The sequence below is a fragment of the Martes martes genome, assembly GCF_963455335.1.
Source record: "Martes martes genome assembly, chromosome: 10".
Taxonomy (NCBI): Eukaryota; Metazoa; Chordata; class Mammalia; order Carnivora; family Mustelidae; genus Martes; species Martes martes.
In genome coordinates, this window is record NC_137898.1 from 62,519,012 (window position 1) to 62,543,096 (window position 24,085).

The window sequence follows — 24,085 nt, forward strand, 5'->3', positions numbered from 1 at the left end:
GGCAGAGGCTTGGGCCCATTTCACGGATTGAAAAACTGAGGTCCAGAGAGGGGAAGAGACTTGTCCCAAGGCCCTAGACTCCCAGACCTCCTGCCTTCCAGGCATTGCTGCTGGAGGCCAGTTACTACCTCACTGGAGATGGTCAGTCACCCAGGGCCACCTGCCTCCAGGAAGAAAAGGTAGCTGCCCAAGGTGTGTTAAAGGGGCAAGAATTTGCCTCTCAGTTGTCTCTCAGACCTAAACTTGTCAGTCCTGGAGAACACAGTGCCTGAATCCCTGGGCTGAGTCAGAAGGCTGGGTGTTGAGTCTCTGAGGGACCATGGCTAACCCCTCCCTTCACTTCGCCTTAGCCCCCAAGTGTAAGTGAGAAAGCTTTCACTGATCTGTGATGAGATGGGAAAAATAAAATGTAAATCTGATTTATCGAAAGAAATGTTTTTGTTCTAAGATTTTACCCTTTCTGCTTTTTGGATATTAAAATTACATTTGTTTTATGAAATGACTGTGATACAGACAGTGGGAAAATTGTGTTTTAAATGACCTTGTCATGATAAAAAGCGAGCAACCTCAGAATTAATTTTGAAGTTGCACTGGCCCCTGAGCCCTGAAGATACCGGGAACAGCTGTTTCAGATAATCGCCCCGTCCTGCCCCGGCCTGCTCTTCTGAGAGCGACACTCAGCCGTGAGCGCCCCCTGGTGGTCATTTCGTTATCGACGTCCTGTCCTTGGTCCTGACCTGGCAGGCAGCGACTTCCCCAGGCAGCTAGCCTTTACGGAGGATTTATTGTGCCAGGTGCTTTCTAAGCCTTGGCTCATTTTTCTTCAGAGAAGACCTGCAAGGAAGGCTGTATCTTTCCATTTAAAGTGAAAACAAAACAAAACTACCTTTATTGCTTTGATCTGATTCACAAAATTAATACATGGCCACTTAAGCACTGTATTCAAACATTATGGAAATATAGCGAATGAAAGTCAAAGACCCACCTCTTCCACCTCCCAGACAGACTCCCCAGATGTGTTTGCTGTTTCTGCTCTTCCAGTTGCCATCAGTAGAAATTGTCCCTGTTGCCATGACTGTGGGCAGGGCTCGGAGAAGGCAACTCACCTGCGCAGGCCACCCAGCTGGTGAGGGACAAGGCAGGGACATCCCATGCTTCTCATCAAGGTGATCACCAGCGTGCCCCAGGGCAGGAGGCGCACCTCTCTCTGGGTCCTGGGGACCTGGCTGTGGATCTGGATTGGAGTCAGGAGCATGCTTTGTGCCTGACGCATCTGCCTCCAAGGCCAGACCCTCTTCGTGGCTCCATAGCTTTCCCAGGCCAGCCATAGGCCACTGCCTCCTGGGTGGTCCAGGTCAAGCAGGAGAGGACAGTATGTTGTGTGTCCCACTGGTGGCTGGGCGGGGCCGGGCTTCTCTGAGGCTGTCTCCCTTCCTTGCTTCTCTGCCTGCCTAGGGATGAGATCTACTGTCAGATCAGCAAGCAGCTCACTCACAACCCCTCCAAGAGCAGCTATGCCCGGGGCTGGATCCTCGTGTCTCTCTGTGTGGGCTGCTTCGCCCCCTCCGAGAAATTTGTTAAGGTAGGGAGGCTCTTGGTCTCCTGGGGCGGGAAGGGAGTCAGAGGAGAGAACAAGGGGAGGAAGTGCCGCAGGGCTCGGCAAGGAAGGCTTGCCTGGGCCATCTCCTCTCAGGCCCACAGCATACACCCCCCCGCCCCATCCTGGCCCTCCTCCCAGGCTCCAGCCCTTCACTCTCTTCTCCCCTCAGCCTCTTTCTATTTAGGAAGAGACTGACTTTGACAGCAGCATCTCCAGACCCTCCACTTAGGGTCTTGGAGCAGACCCTGTGGTGGGTCTCAGGTCCCTTCCTTGACTGCACTTCAGTGCCAGGCCCTGGGTGCTGGGGACGCAGAGGCAGAGCGGGTCACAGCAGGACCAACCCCGCTGGCCAGCGCCATGAGGAGGGGAGTGAGGAGGAGAGTGCTCTCCCAGTCGGGAGGAGTCAGGGAGGTGGGCCTAGCAATTAGGCCAGGAGAAGAGAGGGGGAGTGGTGTGTGGGGTGAGGCAGGAGGCATGGCTGAGACTGGACAGGGTGAGAAGAACGTGATGGCCTTGTTGCCAGCCTGAGGCACATGGACTCAATCCCAAGGGCAGCAGAGCTGAGCCCCAGAAGCAGTGGAGGGACGTGGATGACTGGGCCTCGAGCCGGTCCCGAGTGTGGGTGGAAGGGCTGGAATCAGGAGACCTGGTGGCTGTTGTCACATTCTCGGAGGGGAGGCTGGAGTGGGGGTCCCTCAGCCAGTCCTCTGTCTTCAGTACCTGCGCAACTTCATCCACGGGGGACCACCCGGCTACGCTCCGTATTGTGAGGAACGGCTCAGGAGGACCTTTGTCAATGGGACACGGACGCAGCCGCCCAGCTGGTTGGAGCTGCAGGTGTGGCCCCGGCCCCACCCAGGCATGTGTGCACATGTGTGTGCACGTGTGGGCATGTGTGTATCTAGTGCACTCCAGTGGCCCGGAAATATTCCCCACTCTAGGATTCTATGGTCTTTTAAGTTCTGGAATCCCAGGCTTGTTGGAACAGGAAGGCGCCCAATGGACTCCCCATCTGTTTCACAATCAAAGTGACTTGGGCAGGGTGTTCCCTCTGTGTCTTACTAGCTTCATCTGTAATGTTGCAGTGATGATACTCATTCCCCAGGGTCTTGTGAGGGTTGCATGATGTGAGGGCAGAAGCCCGTGGCCTGTGGCGGTGCTCAGCCTCCCAGCCCCAATGCCCAGGCTCAAGGCCTTAAAGATGCTATCAGGGCAGGGGAATATTGCAAGGCTCTCTGGGCACCTGTGACCAGCTGTCAGGATATCCTGGTGGGATGCCGGGGTCTGAGGCTCTGGGCCAGCTCCAACCCCCTAGGAGCAGGGAGCCAGGAAACCCAGAGGGCGTGAACAGGTCTGCAGTGAAAAGATCCCCACAAACCCTCTTTGGTCATTTTCAGGCCACCAAGTCTAAGAAGCCCATCATGTTGCCTGTGACATTCATGGATGGGACCACCAAGACCCTGCTGACCGACTCAGCCACCACGGCCAAGGAGCTCTGCAACGCTCTGGCTGACAAGATCTCGCTCAAGGACCGCTTCGGGTTCTCCCTCTACATTGCCCTGTTTGATAAGGTACGACCTCTGTGCAGCGGCCCCTCCTGGCACCACCCTAGTTCCTGTTCTGAGTCCACCATGCACTGACTCAGGCCATTTCGGGCAATTACCTACCTTCCAGAGCCTTCATTTCCTCTCAGCCACTGGTAACTCTGCCTCTGCCCAACTCATTAGGACTGTGGAGAGCATCTAGATGTCTCGTGGTGCAGTAGTAGCTGGACACCCAGAGCTCACTTCTGTCACGTACCTGGGCTAAGTCAACCCCTCCCTGGTACTGGAGAGAAAACAAGGCAGACACGGACTGGCGTGGGGGGCATGGAGCTACTTAACTCTCTGAGATTCCGTTTTCTCATTTGCAAATGGGAATGGACGTTTCTGTCAGGTTTCTATGGTGGTTTCTGTTCACTTGTTAATGACCACCTAGAGTGTGTGCAACCCTGGGCACATCTGGGCTGGGGGTGGGTGATTTTGCCTCCACACTCAGCAATGCCACAGACGCAGAGATGCCCATCCCCCCGCCACTCCGGCAGGGTCCAGGGACAGAACCACATTGTCCGACAGTTTGCCTCAGTTTTTCTCACCTACACGTAGCTCCCATGTTTTCAGTGACCATTTGTCCTTCAGGGTTTCCCGTAAGGCTTACACTAGGAAATGGGAAAGCCCACAAGGCTGTGCCGGCTCAGAGCCCATGGCTGGGATCCAGAGGTCTGATCCGCTTCCTGGGTGACCTGGACACATCCCTGTTTTTCTCTGAGCCTGTTTTCCATCTGAACAAGAACACTTGGCACCATTGATGGTTCTTTGTAAGTCCTTCCCTGCCTGCTCAGCTTTCCACTGGGTGACCTCCAGCCCTATGCCCGCAGGTGTCCTCCCTGGGCAGTGGCAGTGACCATGTCATGGATGCCATCTCCCAGTGTGAGCAGTACGCCAAGGAGCAGGGTGCCCAGGAACGCAATGCCCCCTGGAGGCTCTTCTTCCGCAAAGAGGTCTTCACACCGTGGCACAACCCCTCAGAGGACAACGTGGCCACCAACCTCATCTACCAGCAGGTGGTGCGAGGGGTCAAGTTTGGGGAGTACAGGTGTGAGAAGGTGAGTGACCGTGAATCTTCTGCCTGATCTTGCTTGGCTCACAACACTCTATGTTCCAAATCTTGGCTGAATGTTACTGTCTGGGACCCACCATTAGCTTCTGTGGAGGTTAGCCTGACTGAGGCTGCTTCTAGATTAACTCTGCCCACAGGGATGGGGCCTTTGAAGCCCAGTGTGAACTCTGCCGGTAGAAAGTGTCCACGCTTCTGTAGTACTCGTGCCTGGTACAGAGTCTGTGCTTTAGAACACGCTGTCTTGTTCTGCGTTCATCCAGGAAACCCTGTCCTTTAGACCAGAGTTTGCAAATGTGTACTCCCTTTGTCTCCTTTTAAAGGACAGGAATGATATGGAATAGTAACTCATGTTATGTTATTTTCAATGGCGGTGATGATGGTTCTCATAATGCTTATGATTCTGTTGGTGACTGTGATGGGGCAGTAAGGAAAAGGTGATGGAAGGGGGTGTGTGGTGGTGGCGGCGGGGACGACGGAGGCAGCACTGGTAGACGTGTGGTCAGAGTAGTGGTGGTGATGATGATGGTGCTGGGGATGTGGCAGGTTGGTGGCCCGGGAAGGTGCTGGGTTGGTGATGGTGTCAGTGGTCATGGTGGTGGGGAGCTGATCCTCACCCAGTAGGCATGAGTATAGCCATATCGGTTGTTGAAATTCTGAAATGCTTTGAATGGGCTGGAAGCATGTACTGCCCTCAACACCCCCAAGAGCCTTTCTCTCTTCTGCTTCTGCCGCAGCCCTGGTGAGTCCCAGGCTGCCATGTACCCCCAGGCAGAGGGGGCACAAATGCCCAGTCCCCATCACCTGGCCCTCGAAAGCCCCTGCGGCACAGCCTCCTTGTCTCTCACTACTGGGGCCATCCCAGGGAGGGGTGGTGATGGAGAGGGTAATGTGCGCCCACCCCTCACTCTGACAGTACCAGCAGCGCCAGGGCCCCCCCTTCTCCCAGGCAGCCTGTCAGCCCCCGTTGCTGGCTCACAGGCTGGGAATGTGGTGATCAACCCCTCACCAACAGCCAGGCCGGCCTCTCTGGGTCAGCTCATGTGCCTCTGTGCTGGTGCTGAGGGCACCCAGGAGAAGGCAGGGGTGTGGTCCTGCCCTTGGGGAGCTCATGGTTCCACCAAGCAGACAAGAACTTCTGGGGAATCAGTGAGAGCACAGTTTCCCAAAGCCTGGGGTCGACAGTTGCAGGAGGCAGGGCCCCGGGGCTTCGGGGGTCAGAAGGGCTTCCCAGAGGATGTGCAAACAGCACCCTCCTCTCCCTCCCCACCTAGGAGGACGACCTGGCCGAGCTGGCCTCCCAGCAGTACTTCGTAGACTATGGCTCCGAGATGATCCTGGAGCGCCTCCTAAACCTCGTCCCCACCTACATCCCTGACCGCGAGATCACGCCCCTGAAGACGCTTGAGAAGTGGGCCCAGCTGGCCATTGCTGCCCACAAGAAGGTAGGAGGACAGGGCAGGGTCTGGGGGGAGGGGCTCTCTGGTGACCTGGGCTGGGAGGCAAGGATCCAGACAATCAAAGGGGTCACAGCTCTCACTGGACATGTGTCAGCCCGCAGGGCGGCTGGAAGACAGGATGGCACCCTCTACCTCCTGCCTCCCCAGCAGCTTTCCTCTGCCATGGATATCAGTGCACTTGTGTCCTATGCTGTCTACTCTGGGCTGGTGCCAGGGACATAGAGATGGATCAAATCCCTGTGGCCTCATGAGAGAAACCATGGGCATTGGGGTGGGGGCGGGACCCTGCACCTGGCCCCAGCTGCATGCTAGAGCTGCAGCTCAAGAGTGTTGGTGCATGCTGGGAGAGCTTCTAGGAAGCCCGCCCTTCTTTCTGCCTAAAAGAGCTCTGGCCCAGCTTCCTGCCTGGAGAACTTTAGGGACAGTCCCCTAGACCCCCTTGCTTGAGGCCCCAGGCTCATAACCAGCCCTGAGTAGCTCTTTCCAAGCTAAGGGGCCTGCCCAAGTAGTAGAGGAGGGGTGGGCTGGCTGCTGGAGGGGACCCACAGGCCTCTCCGCACTCCTGGCCCTGGTTGTGGGAGACCAGAGTCATCTTTGCACACAAGTTCCTGGGGTCTCTGCAGATGAGCAGTCTTTCAGCTTTCTATACCCCATGCCCTCTTCCCCAACCAGGGGCCCCATGTGCCTCTCCCACCCAAGTCTTTGCCTTCTCTGGAGAGTTGCCCACAAGCCTCCCCTCCTCTCTGAAACTGCCCTGCTCCCTCTCTATATCTAGGCCTGGCTCTGCCACCAGGCCCTCCCCTTTCCTGCAGCCCCCTGCAGAAGAGATGCGAGTTTTCCTTCCAGCCCTCTGTCTCTTTGTCCAGGCAACCCCCTGCTCCTCACCTCTCCTTCCCTGTCACCTGCCGAAGCCTGTCCGCTCCACCTCCCAGATAGTTTCCAACCTTCTGCCCCCCATCCCCACCTCCCCAGGGCCTCCTCAGTGTTCACTGTTGTCATGCACTTGGCACATTCTGGGCTGGCTGCCATTGCTCATTAATTGGTTCTGTTTGGGGTGCTTGCCATGTGTCAGGCACTGTACCAGGCCCTGGGGACACAGCCATGAAGGGAACAGAGGTGGTCTCTACCCCTCACAGCCCACGACTGAGCTTGCTGTGTCTCTCCCTTGCACCAGAGCCTGTTGGCCCGTGTTCCATATCCCGGGGCCATTCTTCTCACAGAGTGTAAAGCTGTGAACTAGCATGGATTTTAGGGCCCAGTGGGTAAAAACGTTTTATCTGGGAACAATTTCAAACTTACAGAGAAGTTGCAAGTTCAAAAACCTGGAACTGTATGCCCCTCCGCTTCACCCAGACTCACTGGTTGTTCTGTGCTGTGTTTGCTTTATGGTCCCCTTTCTCCGCATACGCACACGTGGTTTCTTCTGACCCCATCCCCTCTTGGGAGGGCTCTGCTTCCAGCCCTCTCTGCACATGGCAGGCACGTGTGTCTTTGCTCATGTTTGTGTAGAGATGACAGATAGCATGAGTTCCATTTGATACGTCCAATTCTACTCCAACCCCACCGAGTTGTTAATAGGGCTCCAAGCGATATTTTTAGATAGTAAAATGCCAGGGCTTTCGTCTTCTGCCAGCAGCATTGCATCACCCCCTGGCTGCTCCAGCCCTCCCCTATGTGATGATCTTTCTCCTTCCCAGGTTCGCCTGTCCGGTTCTGCTAACAGCCCAGTCTGGCAATGGCTGCCTCTTCTACACTTCTGTGTGACCTGGCTCTTTTGTGTCCCTTCCCCACCCCTCTTCCTGGTGTGGCACATACATGCTTGCTTAGCTACACGTGCCCATATCTCAGAAGCCTCCTCCTCACCCCTGACTTTGGGCCTTGCACACATGCAGGCCAGGACTGTAGGCTTTTCTGTTGCGGCCGAATTGGGAGCTCCCTGAGGTGTGACCTGTGGAGTGATGAGGTTGGCTGTGGGCTAATGGGGTGTGACAAGGCCATGTGGCACAGGAGGACACCTTAGTTCCAGGGCTTTCCTGGGCTGGGGGCCACAGACGTTGGATTTCCAGACAGAGCTGATGTGACATTTTTTTCCCCCTGTCCGTCCCCCTCCAGGGGATTTATGCCCAGAGGAGAACTGATGCCCAGAAGGTCAAAGAGGATGTGGTCAATTATGCCCGTTTCAAGTGGCCCCTGCTCTTCTCCAGGTTTTACGAAGCCTACAAATTTTCAGGTACCCCCTCAGCCCTCCTGCCTCCCCGCCTTCCTCCTCATCCTCTCCCACCCCGCACTCTGGCTCCAGCCTACCTCGGAAGGGAGGGATGGCCTGAGCCAGACTCCAGTCAGCCTGGCTCCTGCCTGCAGGATTGCTTGCTCGTTCCAGGTCAACAAGCGCAGGGTGGCTCCTGTTTCCCCACAGTCTAGGTGCTTAGCAGCACTTTGGGTGAGACGATGGAAGGCCTGCTGACATAATTCAGCACCTGCCGTGTACAGAGGCAGGCAGCCCAGAGTCTAGGCTGTGCTGACTCTGAAGCGGAGTGTGGACATGACAGAAACAAACCCACATGGGCCGTTGGCTCAGCCATCCTTGGGGCTGAGTGACCGGGCATCTGCTCCATGCTGGGCCCTGTGCTGGTGTCAGGGGTCACAGAATCACCAGATATCCAGCTGGAGGGAACCTTGGGGCTCAGCTGACTCCCTCCCTATAGCCCACCTCCTTCCAGGGCAGGGACTTGTCCAGAGCTGCACGATGAACAGAGGCAGGGACAGGAGTCAAACAAGTTTCCTGATGTCAGCGCTGTCTTCCCACTGCAATTTGAATTTTGACTTGTAGGGAGGTTGTGCTCTCCAAGGCTCAGTTTCTCCATCTGTAAAATGGAAATCTGTTTCCCTCCATGGGGGGCATGAGGACTGGGAAGGGCTGGGCTGTGAGTGGGGCCGCCTCCCTGTCACTGCCTTGGTCTCTGCCCCAGGCCCCAGCCTCCCCAAGAATGACGTCATCGTGGCAGTCAACTGGACAGGAGTCTACTTCGTGGATGAGCAGGAGCAGGTGCTCTTGGAACTGTCCTTCCCCGAGATCATGGCTGTGTCCAGCAGTAGGTTAGTCCAACCCCTCCCACACCTCCCTTCCATGCAGAGCAGGCTGTCCGATGCAGCACAAAGACCCGCAGCAGGGAGGTGTCAAGCCCAGTGCTCTGATTCCGCACTGTCTGAAGCAAGAAGGGGCAGATGGAGACACAGACTGACAGGGGAAAGGAGAGGGCTCCTGGAGCTTTCCTGGGGGCCTGGGGGCCTTTGGCGGGGAGTCACTGCCTCATAGAGGATGTCACTGAGGTGCAGAGACATGTAGTCCCCTGTCTCAGTCCCACAGACTCAAGCAGTTTGGGCTGCACTGTGCAGACCTCTCAGGCACCCCCTCCCAACCGCCCCAGTCGGGGCCAAGGGGTCTTTATGGGGCATCACTGGCATTCAGAGATGGATGTGGGCAGCTAGGAGGATGGCCAGGGGCAGTCAAGTGTGTGCAAAGAGGGCCTGGCCTGGGATTCAGGGGCTCGGGTGGGACTCACGTCCACGTCCTTGCCCCTGAAGTGGAGCTGTTAATACCTGCCTTCGATAACAGTGGTGAGGACTCAAAGTAACCATCTGTGGGAGAGCTCTGGAAACTGAAAGGTGTGGGCACACTAGAGCAGTGGTGAGAGGGGTTCCTGGAATAGCCTGGTGTTCCCAGCAGCCCCTCCCCAGATCCCTGGCTTAGGGGAATGTCTCTGGGTAGCATGTGCTGAGCACAGGGATGCAGGACACTAACATAGACCTTGCCCTCTTGCAGCTCCCTTCAGTTGAGGGAGGAGACAGACATTGAATGGGCTGTTTTAAGTCAAGGACCAGTGTGGTAAGGGCTGTGGGAGGGCAAGGAGGACTACCTGGAGGAAAGAGTATCTAGGCTGAAATCTGAAGGGTGAGTGGGAATTAGGTAGCCAAAGGGAACTAGGCCGGGCCCCCGCAGATCTCGCTCTGGACCATGTGTGACTTTGGCAGGGCCACGTCTCACCCAGGCTGGGCCGTGTCTGACTGGGCTGGCCTTGGTCTCCTTCAGGGAGTGCCGTGTCTTGCTCTCGCTGGGCTGCTCTGATCTGGGCTGTGCTGCACCTCACTCGGGCTGGGCAGGACTGACCCCGGCTGGGCCCTGTTCTCCGTGTTGGTCCTGCAGGGGAGCAAAACTGGTAGCCCCCAGCTTCACGCTGGCTACCATCAAAGGGGATGAGTACACCTTTACCTCCAGCAACGCTGAGGACATCCGTGACCTAGTGGTCACCTTCCTGGAAGGGCTCCGAAAGAGGTCGAAGTACGTGGTGGCCCTGCAGGACAACCCCAACCCTGGTGAGTGGCTCCTGGCACAGGGTGCCAGGCCCCGGGGCTCATGGGCACCAGGCAGATCACATACCTTGGCCTTGGCCTGGCATTCAAGACTACCAGTGCTTGTTACTACCCCTCTCCAGATACCCTTGGCTCCACCTGGGCCAAAAGCCAAACTCTGCAACCCTCCCTCTGTGCCCCTTGGGGAATCTTCCTCTCCTGCCCCTTCCACACTTACCACCTGTCACCTTCTCCAGGTGACATCAGGGGTTCCTCCTCAGTAGTCTCCAAACACCCACTGCCTTCAAGTGATGACAGCAGTAATAGCTACTCTCACTGAGCCCTCCTCCGGCCTCCAAGGCTCTGCACAGAGTTTGGAAAGGACAGAGATAAAACAGACTCTGGCCCTCCTCTCAGCTGGGAGAGGGGCTGGAAACAGTCCCTGTGACAGTACAGTGACCAGGGAAGCCCAGAGCCTCTGGGTGTCTGGAGGGGAGGCCCCCAGGCAGCCTGGGGCTCAGGGAGGAGGTATGTGTGGGCAGAGTGTTTGAGGCAGAGAGGAGAGGAGAGACCCAGTACGGAGCCTGGAGAAAACACGGCATGTCTGGGAACTGCAGATAGTGTGGTTTGGCTGGAATAGGTGAGGAAAGGGAGGAAAGGCAAGAAGCGAAGGGGAAGAAGTCAGGAAACCCAGCCCACAACAGCCCTGTGAGCATGTTGAAGAGGGTGTTCTTTCTTCCCAGGGCAATGGGGAGCCATGGAAAGCTTTTGAGCACAAGAGTATCCCCTTCCAATGGCCATGTCTGTGTGAAGGGTTGTGGCAAGTTGGAGGCAGGGTGACCAGCGAGCAGACGTGAGAGAGACAGGGCCTCAGTTATTCAGTGGGGAGGGACCGCTTATAGGTCATCAACCCAAATAAAGATGTTCCAATCCAGCCTCTCTCTCTGCCCCCACCTCTGCCTCCCAGCGGGGGAGGAGTCTGGTTTCCTCAGCTTTGCCAAGGGAGATCTCATCATCCTGGACCATGACACAGGAGAGCAGGTCATGAACTCAGGCTGGGCCAACGGCATCAATGAGAGGACCAAGCAACGTGGGGACTTCCCCACCGACTGCGTGTATGTCATGCCCACTGTCACCTTGCCACCGCGGGAGATTGTGGTATGTGGCTTGGGAGTGACAGATGGATAGGAGTGTCCTCTGGGTCTCTCTTTGTCCTCTTTCCATATCTGTAAAATGGAGTGAGGAATTATAATAGATTTATGGTCTGCAGGTCCTGTGAAGAAGATCTGGGGGTCTTACAGGACCACAAACTTTGAGCTGGGGAAGCGGTCAAACCTGTGCTAGGTGGTGAAGGGCCCAGAAACTGCATCAGATGAGGAACTGCTGGGGGTGAGGGATGCGAGGAGAGTGGGGAAGGGAAGCATCACCTTGCACTGCCTGCGAGCAGAGCTGGTAAGGGAGGCCATGGCCCTTCTGGATCACAGCCCTGAAGACTCAGAGCCCGGCTTTGCAGGCAGTTGCTGAGCTAGGCGCTGCTGACTGGGCAGTTCTCATACCACATCTCCCTACTTCAGCCAGGCTCTATGACAGACCTGGCCTGCTTCGGACACAGGATATTCAGGAAAGGATCCTGAGTCCAGCATGATGGAGGCCGCAGTAGCTTCAGAGATCCCAAAGAGGGAAAGGACTCCCGGGGTCAGAATGGGGTGAGGGTCAACCCCATGGCGGCAATCTCCTCCAGCCCCAGTCCAGATGACTCTGAGCTTTACCATGTTGATCCTGGGGGCCCCAGGTGAAAAGCTGACCTCAGACTCCTGTTTCTTGGTTTCTAGGCCCTGGTCACCATGACCCCTGACCAGAGACAGGACGTTATCCGCCTCTTGCAGCTGCGGACAGCAGAGCCCGAGGTGCGCGCCAAGCCCTACACGCTGGAGGAATTTTCCTACGACTATTTCAGGTGAAAGCGTAGAAGGGGACTAGGACAGTGAGCTGTGGGCTTCTGTTACTCTAGTCTGTGTGGTGGGGTTGCCTTGGGATGCTCCTGCCTGGGCGCAGGGACAGTGTCAGAGGGGGCAGGGGAACAGTTTGTTGAGATGACCCTTCTTGTGTCATTTTATCCTTCTTTCATTTAATATATTGCAACTGTGGTGTAGCCATCCCAGGTGGGGTCCTGGGCACTCATGACTCATGCTAGTGCCTGCCTCACCAACTCAGTCCTGGTGGGGAGCTAGGCACAAAATTGGGCAGCTGTGATTGTGTGTGCCCAGCATCGTGGTGGGGATGGGGGTGGGGTTGGAAAACAGGCTTTCTGGAGGAGGTGACGTCTGAGCTGAGCTATATGGGGCGTGACCCAGCAAGGCCAGAGCAGAGAAAGCAGAGAGGAACAGAGGGGAGGAGGCCATGGAGGTGGGCAGAGCTGGCTTTCTAGCCGAGAATGTAAGGTCCAGGCAGGGCTGATGACTCACCCCAGGTCAGTCTGTGCAGCAGGAAGAGCAGGGCCTTCTGCCTCCTTACACAGGTGGGAGAGGGGCGGGTCTTAAAACCTGGGAGTCAGTGCCAACTGTGTTGTGTCAGGCCCCCACCCAAGCACACGCTGAGCCGGGTGATGGTATCCAAGGCCCGTGGCAAGGACCGGCTGTGGAGCCACACACGGGAGCCACTCAAGCAGGCACTGCTTAAGAAGATCCTGGGCAGTGAGGAGCTCTCGCAGGAGGCCTGCATGGCCTTCATCGATATCCGCACCTGTGCGGGTGGGCACCATGGGCCCCAAGGAGGGGGACTTCCGGGGAGGGGGGTCGCCAGGCCCCTGCCTCTAGGGTTTCCATCCAGATACCTACTTCCTTCTGAGGGGCCTAGTTGGGTCATGGGCAGCATGGAGGGATGCGGACCCATTTGCCTGGCACCAACAGTGTGTGAGGGGCAGCCTCATCCATGGTCTCCTCTGACCCTGTTCTTCGGTTCACAGATGTATACCGTGTCATGTGCTAGGCCAGGCATGGAGACATAGCTGTGACCAGACCCAGTCCCTGGCCTCATGGCACTTACAGCTAAAAAGGGCAGACATGCTGATCGGGACCATGCTGTGATGGGGCGGAACTGATGTGGGCTTGGAGAAGAGCAGGATGGCCTTCCTGGAAGAAGGGGTATCAAGGCTGAGACCTGAGAACTGAGCAGGCCCTAGTCAGTCAAAGGGGAGATGAGTGGGGAGTGTTCCAGATGAATGAGCATGCCCAGATGGCCTGAATCACAGAATGATGCAGCATGGTTGGAGGGCAGAGGTCTAGAAGGAAATTTGAAGATGTGGGCTGACTAATGAAGGGTTCCCAAGTCCCGCTAAGAAACTTGGACTGTATCCCAAGGCCATGAGGAGCCCCTACGTGGTAGGATGGCACAGTCAGATTTGTGATTTGGAACATCTGCCCTGGTTGCTGTGAGGACTTTGGATGTGGGGTAGGGACAAGGTGGGATCGCTGGTGAGGCGGTGGTCAGAGGAGTGGAGGAGAGGGAGAGCAGTCAGCATAGAGAGTGGGGTGGGTGGGTCAAGCCCATCTCCTGAGTGTGTAATCTGAGGCCCGGGGTCACACACTTGGGTGGGGCAGACCCTGTTAAAGAGTGTGGCCTGCTGGGTCAGTGTCCCCCACTCCCTGCTCCCACCGGTTACAAGCCCTTCCTTGACGGCTCCCCACCCGTGCTCAAGTACATGGGCGACTACCCATCCAAGAGGACGCGCTCGGTCAATGAGCTCACTGACCAGATCTTTGAGGGTGCCCTAAAGGCCGAGCCCCTGAAGGATGAGGTGTACGTGCAGATCCTGAAGCAGCTGACCGACAACAACATCAGGTGGGTGGGAGCGGTAAGCAGGTGAGGGACATCTTCCCCCACTAGTGCTCAAACCATGATAGGGAGCGCCCTCCCTCCCGAGGCAGTAGCTGGCCCACCTGGCAGCAGTCCTTCCTCACTCAGGACAGGGAGCTGCCCTTGGGCCCCCTCACGTCCCACCTCAGCCTCAAGGCCTGAGGTCAAGAACCAAGAGGTGGTGGCTGCGCCCTCAGCATCTGTTCTTTTCCAAGTTTAACAGCACCAGCTCCTCCTAAACTTCCTGCCGCTCACTGCCGAACCTCCTCTTGACACCCCTTCCCAGCCCAGACTCCACTGTCGGCCTGCATGAGACCATCTGCCCATGAGCCAGTGTCCCAGCCTAGCACGGGCTGTGCACTGCTGGCCTGCAGATGGAAGCTCTGGCTGAGAACTCGCATAGGCTGAAGGGGCTGAGTCCCAGAGTGTGTTACTTTCTCCCTGGGGGGCCGGTCCTCCACAGGAAGGGGACGTCAGGCCCATGCTAAGTCTCAGAGACTGAAAGAAGCCCCACCCTTATGCCCAGATCCCCAGCTCCCTCCTCAGCTTTGCCATTTTCTGCTCCTCTTACAAAATTTACCACTTGACCATACATCAGATAGCTTCACGCTGCCAAACCACAGTCAGCATTTATCTCCTTTTTTGCGTACCAGAATTTGCCTCAGCCTTCAAAACTGAGATCAGATGTCACCTCCTCCTAGAAGCCTCTGCTTCTCTCCTGTCAGGCCCAAGGAGCTCAGAGTGGTGCCTGAGGGAGCCCAGGGCCCAGTCTAACTCTGTGCTATTTAAGAATCCAGTTAAAGAGCTTCTGCCAGAACAAGGATCACACACTGCTTCCTTCATAGGAAAGTCTCGCCGAGAAACAAAATGTTAGCTGGACCAAGAGTGCTTGGTTGACACAGCTGGCTTTCATTCCGGCACAAGCACTGGCCGGCCAGCCATGTCGCCACTCACGGTGTGGCCCACCGCACTCTGACTAGCACTAGCAGGGTCTGGCTGTCAGGGAGCTGGTTCGCGGCCGGCACATGCTGCCACGGTGAGGAGCCAAGGGATGTGCTGCCCCTCAGGGCCCTCAGACCCCTGGCTGGCCTCTTCCGGCAGGTACAGCGAGGAGCGGGGCTGGGAGCTGCTCTGGCTGTGCACGGGCCTCTTCCCACCCAGCAACATCCTCCTGCCACACGTGCAGCGCTTCCTGCAGTCCCGCAAGCACAGCCCACTCGCCCTCGACTGCCTGCAGCGCCTCCAGAAAGCCCTGAGGTATGGCCCTGAGGAGTGGAGGCAGCAGGCGGAGAGCTCGGGGCAGGGGCTGGGAGGTGTTCCCAGCCACACTGGGCTTGTGGGTGTCCCCTGGGGATGAGGACGTGACCATACAGCAGGTGGGATGTGTCCCTGGGGTAGCACAGCTGCCAGCCAGCCTGATGTTGCGGTGCGTGGTGCCCACTCAGGACACACTTGGTGTCTGGCTGCTCGGAGGGGCTGCGGCAGGCCTTGTGGTCTGCTGGGGAGGCAGGCCCCTGGGACGCACCTCCTGTTCTGCAAAGCCCCCTCCGTCCTCTGCCTCGTTTGGTCCCCTCCACAGTCCTAGGTGGGGTGCTCTTCTCCTCTCATCCTACAGTTGAGGAACTGGAGGCTCTGAGAGGTTATGTGACTGTCACCTGGTAGGAAGTGGTGGACAGAAATTAGAATTGGGGTCTGGCTCCAAAGGTCCCCCTGGTCCCTGCTCCCCATGGCCCAATGAACCCTCTGCCTCCTGACTGCCTCTCCTGGTTTTCAGAAATGGGTCCCGGAAGTACCCTCCACACCTGGTGGAGGTGGAGGCCATTCAGCACAAAACCACACAGATTTTCCACAAGGTCTACTTCCCTGATGACACCGATGAGGTGAGGGCCTCTGGCTTCTTGGTCACTGGATGCTCCTGAATGGCCAGGCTGAGGACACAGGGAGCAGTCCTGATGCCTCTCCCCTGCCTTCCCCACATGTGCCCCCACCCTCCTGCTCCTCAGCGGAGTCAAGGCTCAGCTGAGGGCTAGAGACTCCTGAGTCAGGAGGCCTGGGGTTCCCGGTCCAACCTCCTGTTGTCTCCAGCAGCTTCCCTCTCTTCTAGGAGTTTCTGGCTCAGAGAAAAGTGCTCTCTGCCTCAGAGCTGAGGTCTGTGCCGGTGCCACCTCCCTCCTGCTGGCTCTGTACCGGGGCACAGGCCCGTCTGCCCCTGCCCCCTGCTGCCAAGCCTCACCCTGAACCCACTTCCCTGCAGGCCCCTTCCTTCCTCCTCACCGGACCTGGTTGTGGGTCTCCTTGACCAAAGATCCTGTCTGTCGTCCCATTGTGCCCATTAGGTCAGGCTGCTGCTTGACTGCTGCTCCCTGCCCCATCTTAGCACAGGGGCTCATTCAGATGAATGAGTCCAGCACTGAAACTTCTAGATTAAAAAGCAGTTTTAAAAATTTTAGAGACTAGAAACTCAGAAATGCCATAATAGGATTCCAGTGACAAGAACAACAAATGAACAACTCCTTTCCTGTCCTTCCAGTGGAAGGTTAAATGAAGCAGTGCCCTGACCTCCACCCCAGGCTCCATCCCCTCTCTCCTTTTTCCTCCCTTTCTGGAATTTGCTTTCTTCTTCCTCCAGCCTCTCCTTCCAAACACCCTGCCCATCTGTGCTCCCTGGGCTCTCACCCCCATGCTTGCATAGCCAGACCCAGAACCCTGGAAGCAGAGGCCAAGTCTGTGTGTGGGGTGGGGAGGACACAATCTGGGAAGATCCAGACAGGAGTTGACTTCTTCCTTTTCTTAAATGCCATGCCCAGCTCTAGACCCATGGGGAAACCCCTCTCTTGGAGGGTGGCCTCCATGGGAGGGGAGGAGAGAGGATGGGAGGCGACGGGAAGGGCTCAATTTAGTTGCAGGCACAGACAGAGGGATGCAGGAGGCCCCAGCAGAGGCCTTGCTAGAGTCAAGTACCTGCTCCTTCTCCCAACACTCCCCAGGCCTTTGAGGTGGAGTCCAGCACTAAGGCCAAAGACTTCTGCCAGAACATTGCAGCCCGGCTGCTCCTCAAGTCCTCAGAGGGATTCAGCCTCTTTGTCAAAATTGCAGACAAGGTGGGTCGTGGGTCACTGGCTTCCTATCAGGCCACTGTTGGTCTGTCTGTTGGAACATTTGCTTGGCTATAGGAGCTAGGAACTTGTGGGGCAGCAGGGAGGGGAGAAAGAATGGGGGAGGGAGGAGAGGAGAGAAGAGAGTTGTGCTTGCACGTGGCATCGGTGTCCCTCTCCTTCTTATGTCCCCTTACTTATAGCAGCTTCCTTCAAATCTCGCTCTTCTGGCCCATAGCAGAGCACAGCCTCAAAACTCTTGGGAGCCACGTGGTACTTTATGTTCTGGATACACCAGGTTCAGCACTCTGCCACAACACACGTGTACTTTCCAGATTTGATTTGACTGGTCCCTCAGCAGCCTTGCTGAGACCGATTAACCCTTGAAATAACCCTTGAAAGGAGGGTGATTATCCCTCACCTAACAGATAACAAAACCTGGACTCAGAAAGGTTAAGTAACTCATCCAAAGTCACACAGCAAGGATGCAGACCCAAGCAGGTCAGACTCCAAGGCACAGGCCCCTGTCACCATAACATACCGTTCTCCCCCGCTTCTGTGTCCATGGAGGTCAAGGGCCCAGTTTTAGAACCTCTTCCTGTGGGAAGGCTTCCCTCACCACATCAGGTAGATCAGGGGCTCACCCACAGTTTCCTGTGCACCCATGTGCACCCATGTCTGTCTCATTTCACAACTGTCCCCATGCCAGACATGGGGGACCAGGAGGAGATCTCAGTGAGATCCTGGACCCAGAGGAGCTTGGAGTCTGTGGGAGGAGCAGGTCACGGATGTCCAAGGGGGGACTGGGCCCCATTCTTGGCCTTCTCCCCAGGGTCTAGGGAGGCGTGTAGTCGGTCTTTGCTGAATGACAAATGGAATGACTGTCACTCTGGGCAGGAAGTAGGCTGTGTTCTGGAGACATTCAATAGGCACACAGTCAGGGCAGGGCAGGACACCCCTTCTGGCTGTAAGAAGAGCCACCAGGAGGACCTTGGGTGGGAGAGTGAGAAAATTCAGTACTGCTGGAACTAAAATGAGTGGACTGCAATGCACATGTCCCTAGGTCATCAGTGTCCCTGAGAATGACTTCTTCTTCGACTTTGTTCGACACCTGACAGACTGGATAAAGAAAGCAAGGCCTGTCAAGGATGGTAACGTGAGACCGGGTCCTGGGATCACGTGAGGCACGGAGCGGGGCAGGTGCTGGCTCAGAGCCATACTGCGAGGTCCACCTGGGTGGGACCCGAACTTGGGCCTCCTCCAGGGCTGGTGCTGGGTGACCCTCTGTGCTGGGACCCTCTAGGTGACCACCCGCCTTCTGCCACAGGAATCGTGCCCTCGCTCACCTACCAGGTGTTCTTCATGAAGAAGCTGTGGACGACCACAGTGCCCGGGAAGGACCCAATGGCCGATTCCATCTTCCATTATTACCAGGTGAGCCCCCTCGCCCCTCTCTGCTGTGTCTGCCTCCATGCACTGCTGTCCTTGCCAGGAGAGGGGTCTGTAACCACAAGGCCCCCAAGAGATTCCTGCTGGGATCCTCGGGACTGGCTCAGCCTCACACTCTTCTTCTTCCTCAGGGCCTTGTACTTTCTTCTGAGCTCTTAATCCCCACCTGTTCACACCCTTCTCTCGGTGAGGGGCTGTCCTCTCAATTAACTCAGGGTCTGCTGCTCTACCTGGGTGTATCTGAGGCCTGTGTGAATCTGTAAACCCTTTCCAGCACAAGCATGTACCTGCGGGAAGCCGGGCTGGCAGCAAGGAGGAGCCCTCTATTCTGTATCTGGCACTTTTCACTCATTTTGCCCTTCCAGCAAACACCAACAAGCAGGCATATTGTTCCCATTTTATAGAGGGAGAAACTGAGATGCAGAGAGATTAAGTGATGTAATTACGATGACAGGGCCAGTGGAACTGGGGTTTGATTCTGTGTCTTCACAATGGCAGACTCCGCAATCTTTTCTGGGCTAGCCCATTTACCTTTACCATTTACCTGTGGGACAAACGGATGAGGATGCTGGGAAGGCTGGAGGAGGCAGGGCTGGTGGCTGCTACAGTAAAGAGAACCCTGGCCTGGGAGTCTGCAAGACTCCTTCACACGTGAGCTCCACCTCTCCCCACAGTGCCCATGTAGTGACTGGCAACATGAATGTCAGCTGTTAGTTCCCCCAAGGCAGAAACCCACATTAGCCTGACATCTCCCTCTCCCCCCTTCCCCCTGTCCCAAATCATTCACCTGATGACTTTACCTCCCAAATCTCTCTTAAACCCATCACATCTCTCCATTACCACCTGTACCCACTCTGGTCAGTCCATCGTCTTCTCTTGTCTAGATGAAGCCAGTAACATTTCCCCTGGCCTCCCCTGTCCATTTTTACCCTCTTTGAATCCATTCTCCACAGGAGGTCATCATGCTTTCAGGACCTCTCAGTGGCTTCCCATGGCTCCCAATGTAGAATCCTAAATCCTGACTGTGGTCCTGCTTGGGGGTGCCCCTAGCTACTTCTGCTGCCTTATCTTATATCCAGCACCCCATTGTTCAAGTTCTCAGGTGTGCTAGGGAGGCTTTGTAACATTCTCTCTTTGGAAATCTCTTCCCTAGGTTCTTTCCTTCACCTACAGAGCTTTTAGATGTTTTTTCAATCATAAGGGAGGTCTTCTGTCTTCCCAAGACTAGATCAGTTCAACTAGTTATATGCTGTTATAGCACAGAGAAGATTCCATCAAAGACGATAATTATACATTGATTTGGGGGGATGGTTGTTCTTGACTACGACCACAAATTCTAGGAGAGTAGGGAGGGTATATGTTGCTGCTTAAAGGGCCTGGCTCATAGTAGATGCTCAACGAGTCTGTGTTGGCTTGGTGGATAGGTGAATAGGCAGCGACTCAGTGAATGAATGGGTGAGAGAATGGATGGTGAATGAACGTATGGTGGCCCTTGGGGGGCAGATAGATGGACAAATGGGAAGTGGATGTGGGTAGGTGGAACCATCTAGGTAGACGGATGGGTATGGAAATGGTAGATAGGTGGGTGAGTAGATGAAAAGGTAAATGGGTAATAATTGACTCAGGTTTCTAATCTGCAGTGTGTCCTTAGGCCAGCCTCAGTTTCCCTGTGCTTCAAAGAGTGGGTGAGACAATTGTGAGGCTGTGGGCTGTGTTGGCCCTTTTGAAGCTTTGTCTTTGCTTTTGGTCCACTCTTCATCCTCCGTTACTCTGTTTCTGGGTCTGGAAATTCAAAGTGGGGAAGAGGCTGGTGCTGCTGATGAAACCAGCCAGTCTCCAGGGAACACAATGGGAGGAGGAGACCAGCCTGAGAGGCTTTTCTCAAGAAAGGACAGGCTCAGAAGGTTAGGGGTATGGAACAGTCTCAGGTTCTCCGTCTGGTTACTCGTTGAAATGCAGGGACAGGAAAGAATATTCATACGTGGCTTTGCTTTCTGACTGTAATGGGCTGCATCTGCGCAGGCATGACTGCTCCTTCCCTGTGCTGTGCTGTTTTCCCTGGGGGCACAGTGTCAGCTGAGGCTGGGGGGAGACAGGGAGGCCCAAATGTGGGGTAAGGCCATGGAGCTGGCTCAGGCTGGTGCGGGGGTGTGGGGCAGGGGGCACCTGCTTCCTCCAGTTCCTTGCGCACCTACACCCTGCTCTGCCCTGGCAGGAGCTGCCTAAGTACCTCCGGGGCTACCACAAGTGCACAAGGGAGGAAGTGCTGCAGTTGGGGGCCCTGATCTACAGGGTCAAGTTCGAGGAGGACAAGTCCTACTTCCCCAGTATCCCCAAGCTGCTACGGGAGCTGGTGCCCCAGGACCTCATCCGGCAGATCTCCCCTGATGACTGGAAGCGGGTGAGTATGGAGGAGGCAACAGGACTAGGGACACTGCTGAATGGGTCTCTGGGCCCCCCACGGGTCAGGGGGAAGGTGCCGGCCAGCAGCCCAAGGAAGTCTCTCTTGTGGCTCCTGTGCATGAGGGTGACACCTTCCCATCTTCCCTTCTACTTGCTTTAGTATCCAGTCTTCAGGCAAAGGACTCACCTGGCTGCTTGGGAGAAATCTGTTCTATTCTGGTTACCATGGTGACCTGATTGCACTTGATACTCTTTGGCCTACTTGCTTAGGGAAGGGCATGGAGGGGAGAGAGATCAGGATTCCATTAACTGGGATAAGGAGGGAGCCCTTCCTGGCCTCCAGGACCCCCAGGGCCCATGACAGCTAACAGTGCAGGTGGGATAGGAGTGACGGGAGAGGCCTCTGACCCATGCTCCCCCGGCAGTCTATCGTCGCCTACTTCAACAAGCATGCAGGGAAGTCCAAGGAGGAAGCCAAGCTAGCCTTCCTAAAGCTCATCTTCAAGTGGCCCACCTTTGGTTCAGCTTTCTTTGAGGTAAAGGTACGTTATGGGTGTCTTCTCAAGTGCAGGGAGTCAAGGCGGTGGGGCAAGAAGGCACAGAAACTCCTCCCCAGGACCGTGGGAAGCAGCCACGGCCTCTGCTACCTGTGCCGGCAAGGAAAGGAGGGAAGTCCCCTCAGCTTTGTACCACCTAGCTGTTTCAGCCCGGGGACATGAGGAACCATCAGGAGCTCAGCCTGGGAGGGGAGGCAGATAGGTAATGGAGAATGAACTGTGCTGTGTGTGACAAGGGGGAGCCCTCATCAAGGTGGGAGAGTCTCAGAGCCCTACACAGACTGTGAAGGCTGAGGGGGCAACACCTGCATTTTCCTGGAAGACCCTGGGGAGAGTTCCTGGCAGAGGGCCTAGCATGAGCACAGGAAGTGCAAGTGGTTGAGTATGGATGGGCATAGGGTATAAGGCACGCAGACTGTGGTGAGGCAGCTTGGCAAACAGGCAAGGGGGTTGGGTTTCCTCCTGCAGGTGGTGGCTGACTCTGGAGGGTTCTGAACAGTGTTGATGGGGTCAGAAGTGCACTCTGACTGCAGGGTGGGGTGGGGGTGGGCCTGAGAGGCAGGAGCGAGGCAGGAAAATGGTGGACAGGCTGGCAGGAGAAGTGTGGGGATAGGTCAGGATGGAGAGGAGGGGATGGCTTAGTTACATACCTTGGATGGGGGCCTTTTGAGAAGTCTGGCTGTGCAAGGAAGAGAGGGAGGCACAGAGATAAGCTGGAGGCAGGGGTAGGGTTCAGAGAGAAGTTTTTAAATATGAAAGACATTTGGGCTGAGAGAGGAGATAGCCCAGACTCCTAGAGGAGCAGGAGTGAAGGGATAAACTGTCACCGGGAAGAGTGGAGGCTGGGGTCATTTGGGGACCCATGAAGAGACCTGGGTGGCACCGAGGGCCCAGCAGAGGTGGGAACCATGAGGCTGTGGAAGGGTTGCCAGCTCTGCTACATGCCTGGCATCGAGCAGGCAGCAAAAGAGGGCAACTTAGTCCTAGCACCCAGCTTTTCCTGCTCTGGGCTGCCCCAGATAGAGCTGATGGTTTCTGGCTCTCTTTGCTAGCAAACTACGGAGCCAAACTTCCCTGAGATCCTCTTAATTGCCATCAATAAGTACGGGGTCAGCCTCATCGATCCCAGAACCAAGGTAAGCACTGACAGGGGAGAGCAGGGATGGGGAAGTGGACTTCTCTGCCTGCACCTCTAACAACAGTCTCAGGACCCAACCCCCAAAGAGCCCCTGCCAGCCACCATCCTCACCCATCTTGAGAGGCTGTGTTTGCTTTGTCCATTTCCTTGCTTGCTCCATCAAAACTGCTCTCCTAGAATTATTAGCCAACACTTGCTACTCAGTCCACTGAACTTTTTAGTACTTGGCCTGTAAGCATCACTGGACCCTATCAACCATCCCTTCCTTCAACAGTGCTCTCTGTATTGGTCAGGATGGCAGGCTGCATGCTGGCAGGGGAGGGGGGCAGGGTGTAACCACTGCTCACATCCATGGGCCAGAGCAGGGAACCAGGAAGCACAGTCCTACTACATACCCAGGAAGGATACAACTGGACCATTGGCCACCACCTTCCGCTTGTGCTCATGTGCCCCACATTCCTGGTTTTCCTCTTATCTCTCTTGGTCATTCTTCTCACAAACTTTATGGGATTCTTCTCCACCCACACATATCATGCTCCAGAGGCTGTCCTTGTCATCTTCTTCCTCCTCAAGACCCCCTCATTCATGATCACCATTGTAGATTCTTCCAGCCTCTCCAATTTCCAGTTCCAGCTCCACATGCCCCACAGCCTCCCAGACTTCCCTGGGTGTCCCACCATCTGGCCCCAAATGAGGCAAGGAGGCCAGAGGTACCTGCTTCCCCCAGAAGTTCCATGGCAGAGCTGGCTTCTATCTTCTTGCTCCTTATCTTGTCTGAGGGCCCAAGGCCTTTCCAGTGGGTGGTGTCTGTGGGCTAGAACTCAGCGAAGTGAGGCAGAGGGTCCAGACGGTGCAGCTTCAGACTTTTTCTGCTTCCCCAGGACATCTTGACCACTCATCCCTTCACCAAGATCTCCAACTGGAGCAGTGGCAACACCTACTTCCACATCACCATTGGGAACCTGGTGCGTGGGAGCAAACTGCTCTGTGAGACGTCATTGGTGAGAGCTCTTCTGTTTAGGCCTGGTGGGCTTCCCTGCTTTGCCTACAGCTCCAGCTATCATCTATCTCCAGAAGAGACAAGAGAGTGCCTGGCTTGGCCTGAGATTGGGATCAAGGGTCAGATTGGGCCAAAGTCAGGTCACTTTGAGGCTCAGCTTAGGTCTGGGAAAGGGGCTTAATTTGGGGCTGAGGAACAGACCCCTCATTTAATAATTACTTGTTGAGTGACTTCAGTACTAATCTGGGGACTGAGACTTTAGCCCCTGAGTTCAACAGTGGACCCATTAGCAATGAGGTTTCTTCAACTGAGCTGAACTTCAAAGGCAAGGCTCAACTGGTAGAGCCTTTAGAGTCAGCAGTATTTAAGAGATCTATAAGCCAGGGCCTTCACGTGGGGTCCTAACAACTTAGAACCTTAGAGATCTGGCAGGATGAGTCCATCCCTTCAGGTGTACAGCTGGGGAGACTGAGTCCAGAGCAGGACAGGATTCTCCTTTGTCCAGGTCTCTGCAGTTTCCTGG

The 24,085-nt window shown here is 55.9% G+C and overlaps 1 protein-coding gene across 4 annotated transcripts in view; it reads left to right on the plus strand.

The window, feature by feature from the left end:
* The window catches only part of MYO7A (myosin VIIA), a gene marked incomplete at its 5' end in the record, with an annotated part of 63,398 nt that overhangs the window by 38,628 nt on the left and 685 nt on the right, over positions 1 to 24,085 (plus strand). For 2 of the 4 annotated variants that reach the window (XM_080817725.1, XM_080817723.1), the window contains 21 exons: positions 1,456 to 1,582; positions 2,318 to 2,437; positions 2,998 to 3,171; positions 4,017 to 4,244; positions 5,530 to 5,700; positions 7,828 to 7,945; positions 8,685 to 8,811; positions 9,920 to 10,089; positions 11,033 to 11,223; positions 11,898 to 12,022; positions 12,640 to 12,809; positions 13,752 to 13,905; positions 15,022 to 15,177; positions 15,695 to 15,800; positions 16,908 to 17,021; positions 18,079 to 18,166; positions 18,343 to 18,449; positions 20,680 to 20,865; positions 21,293 to 21,409; positions 22,477 to 22,560; positions 23,444 to 23,563. In XM_080817725.1, coding sequence (XP_080673851.1) covers positions 1,456 to 1,582; positions 2,318 to 2,437; positions 2,998 to 3,171; positions 4,017 to 4,244; positions 5,530 to 5,700; positions 7,828 to 7,945; positions 8,685 to 8,811; positions 9,920 to 10,089; positions 11,033 to 11,223; positions 11,898 to 12,022; positions 12,640 to 12,809; positions 13,752 to 13,905; positions 15,022 to 15,177; positions 15,695 to 15,800; positions 16,908 to 17,021; positions 18,079 to 18,166; positions 18,343 to 18,449; positions 20,680 to 20,865; positions 21,293 to 21,409; positions 22,477 to 22,560; positions 23,444 to 23,563 — 2,953 coding nt within the window. Of the gene's footprint in view, positions 1 to 1,455; positions 1,583 to 2,317; positions 2,438 to 2,997; positions 3,172 to 4,016; positions 4,245 to 5,529; positions 5,701 to 7,827; positions 7,946 to 8,684; positions 8,812 to 9,805; positions 10,090 to 11,032; positions 11,224 to 11,897; positions 12,023 to 12,639; positions 12,810 to 13,751; positions 13,906 to 15,021; positions 15,178 to 15,694; positions 15,801 to 16,907; positions 17,022 to 18,078; positions 18,167 to 18,342; positions 18,450 to 20,679; positions 20,866 to 21,292; positions 21,410 to 22,476; positions 22,561 to 23,443; positions 23,564 to 24,085 lie in introns of all 4 variants that reach the window. The other 2 variants (XM_080817724.1, XM_080817726.1) reach the window with 2 other exon arrangements.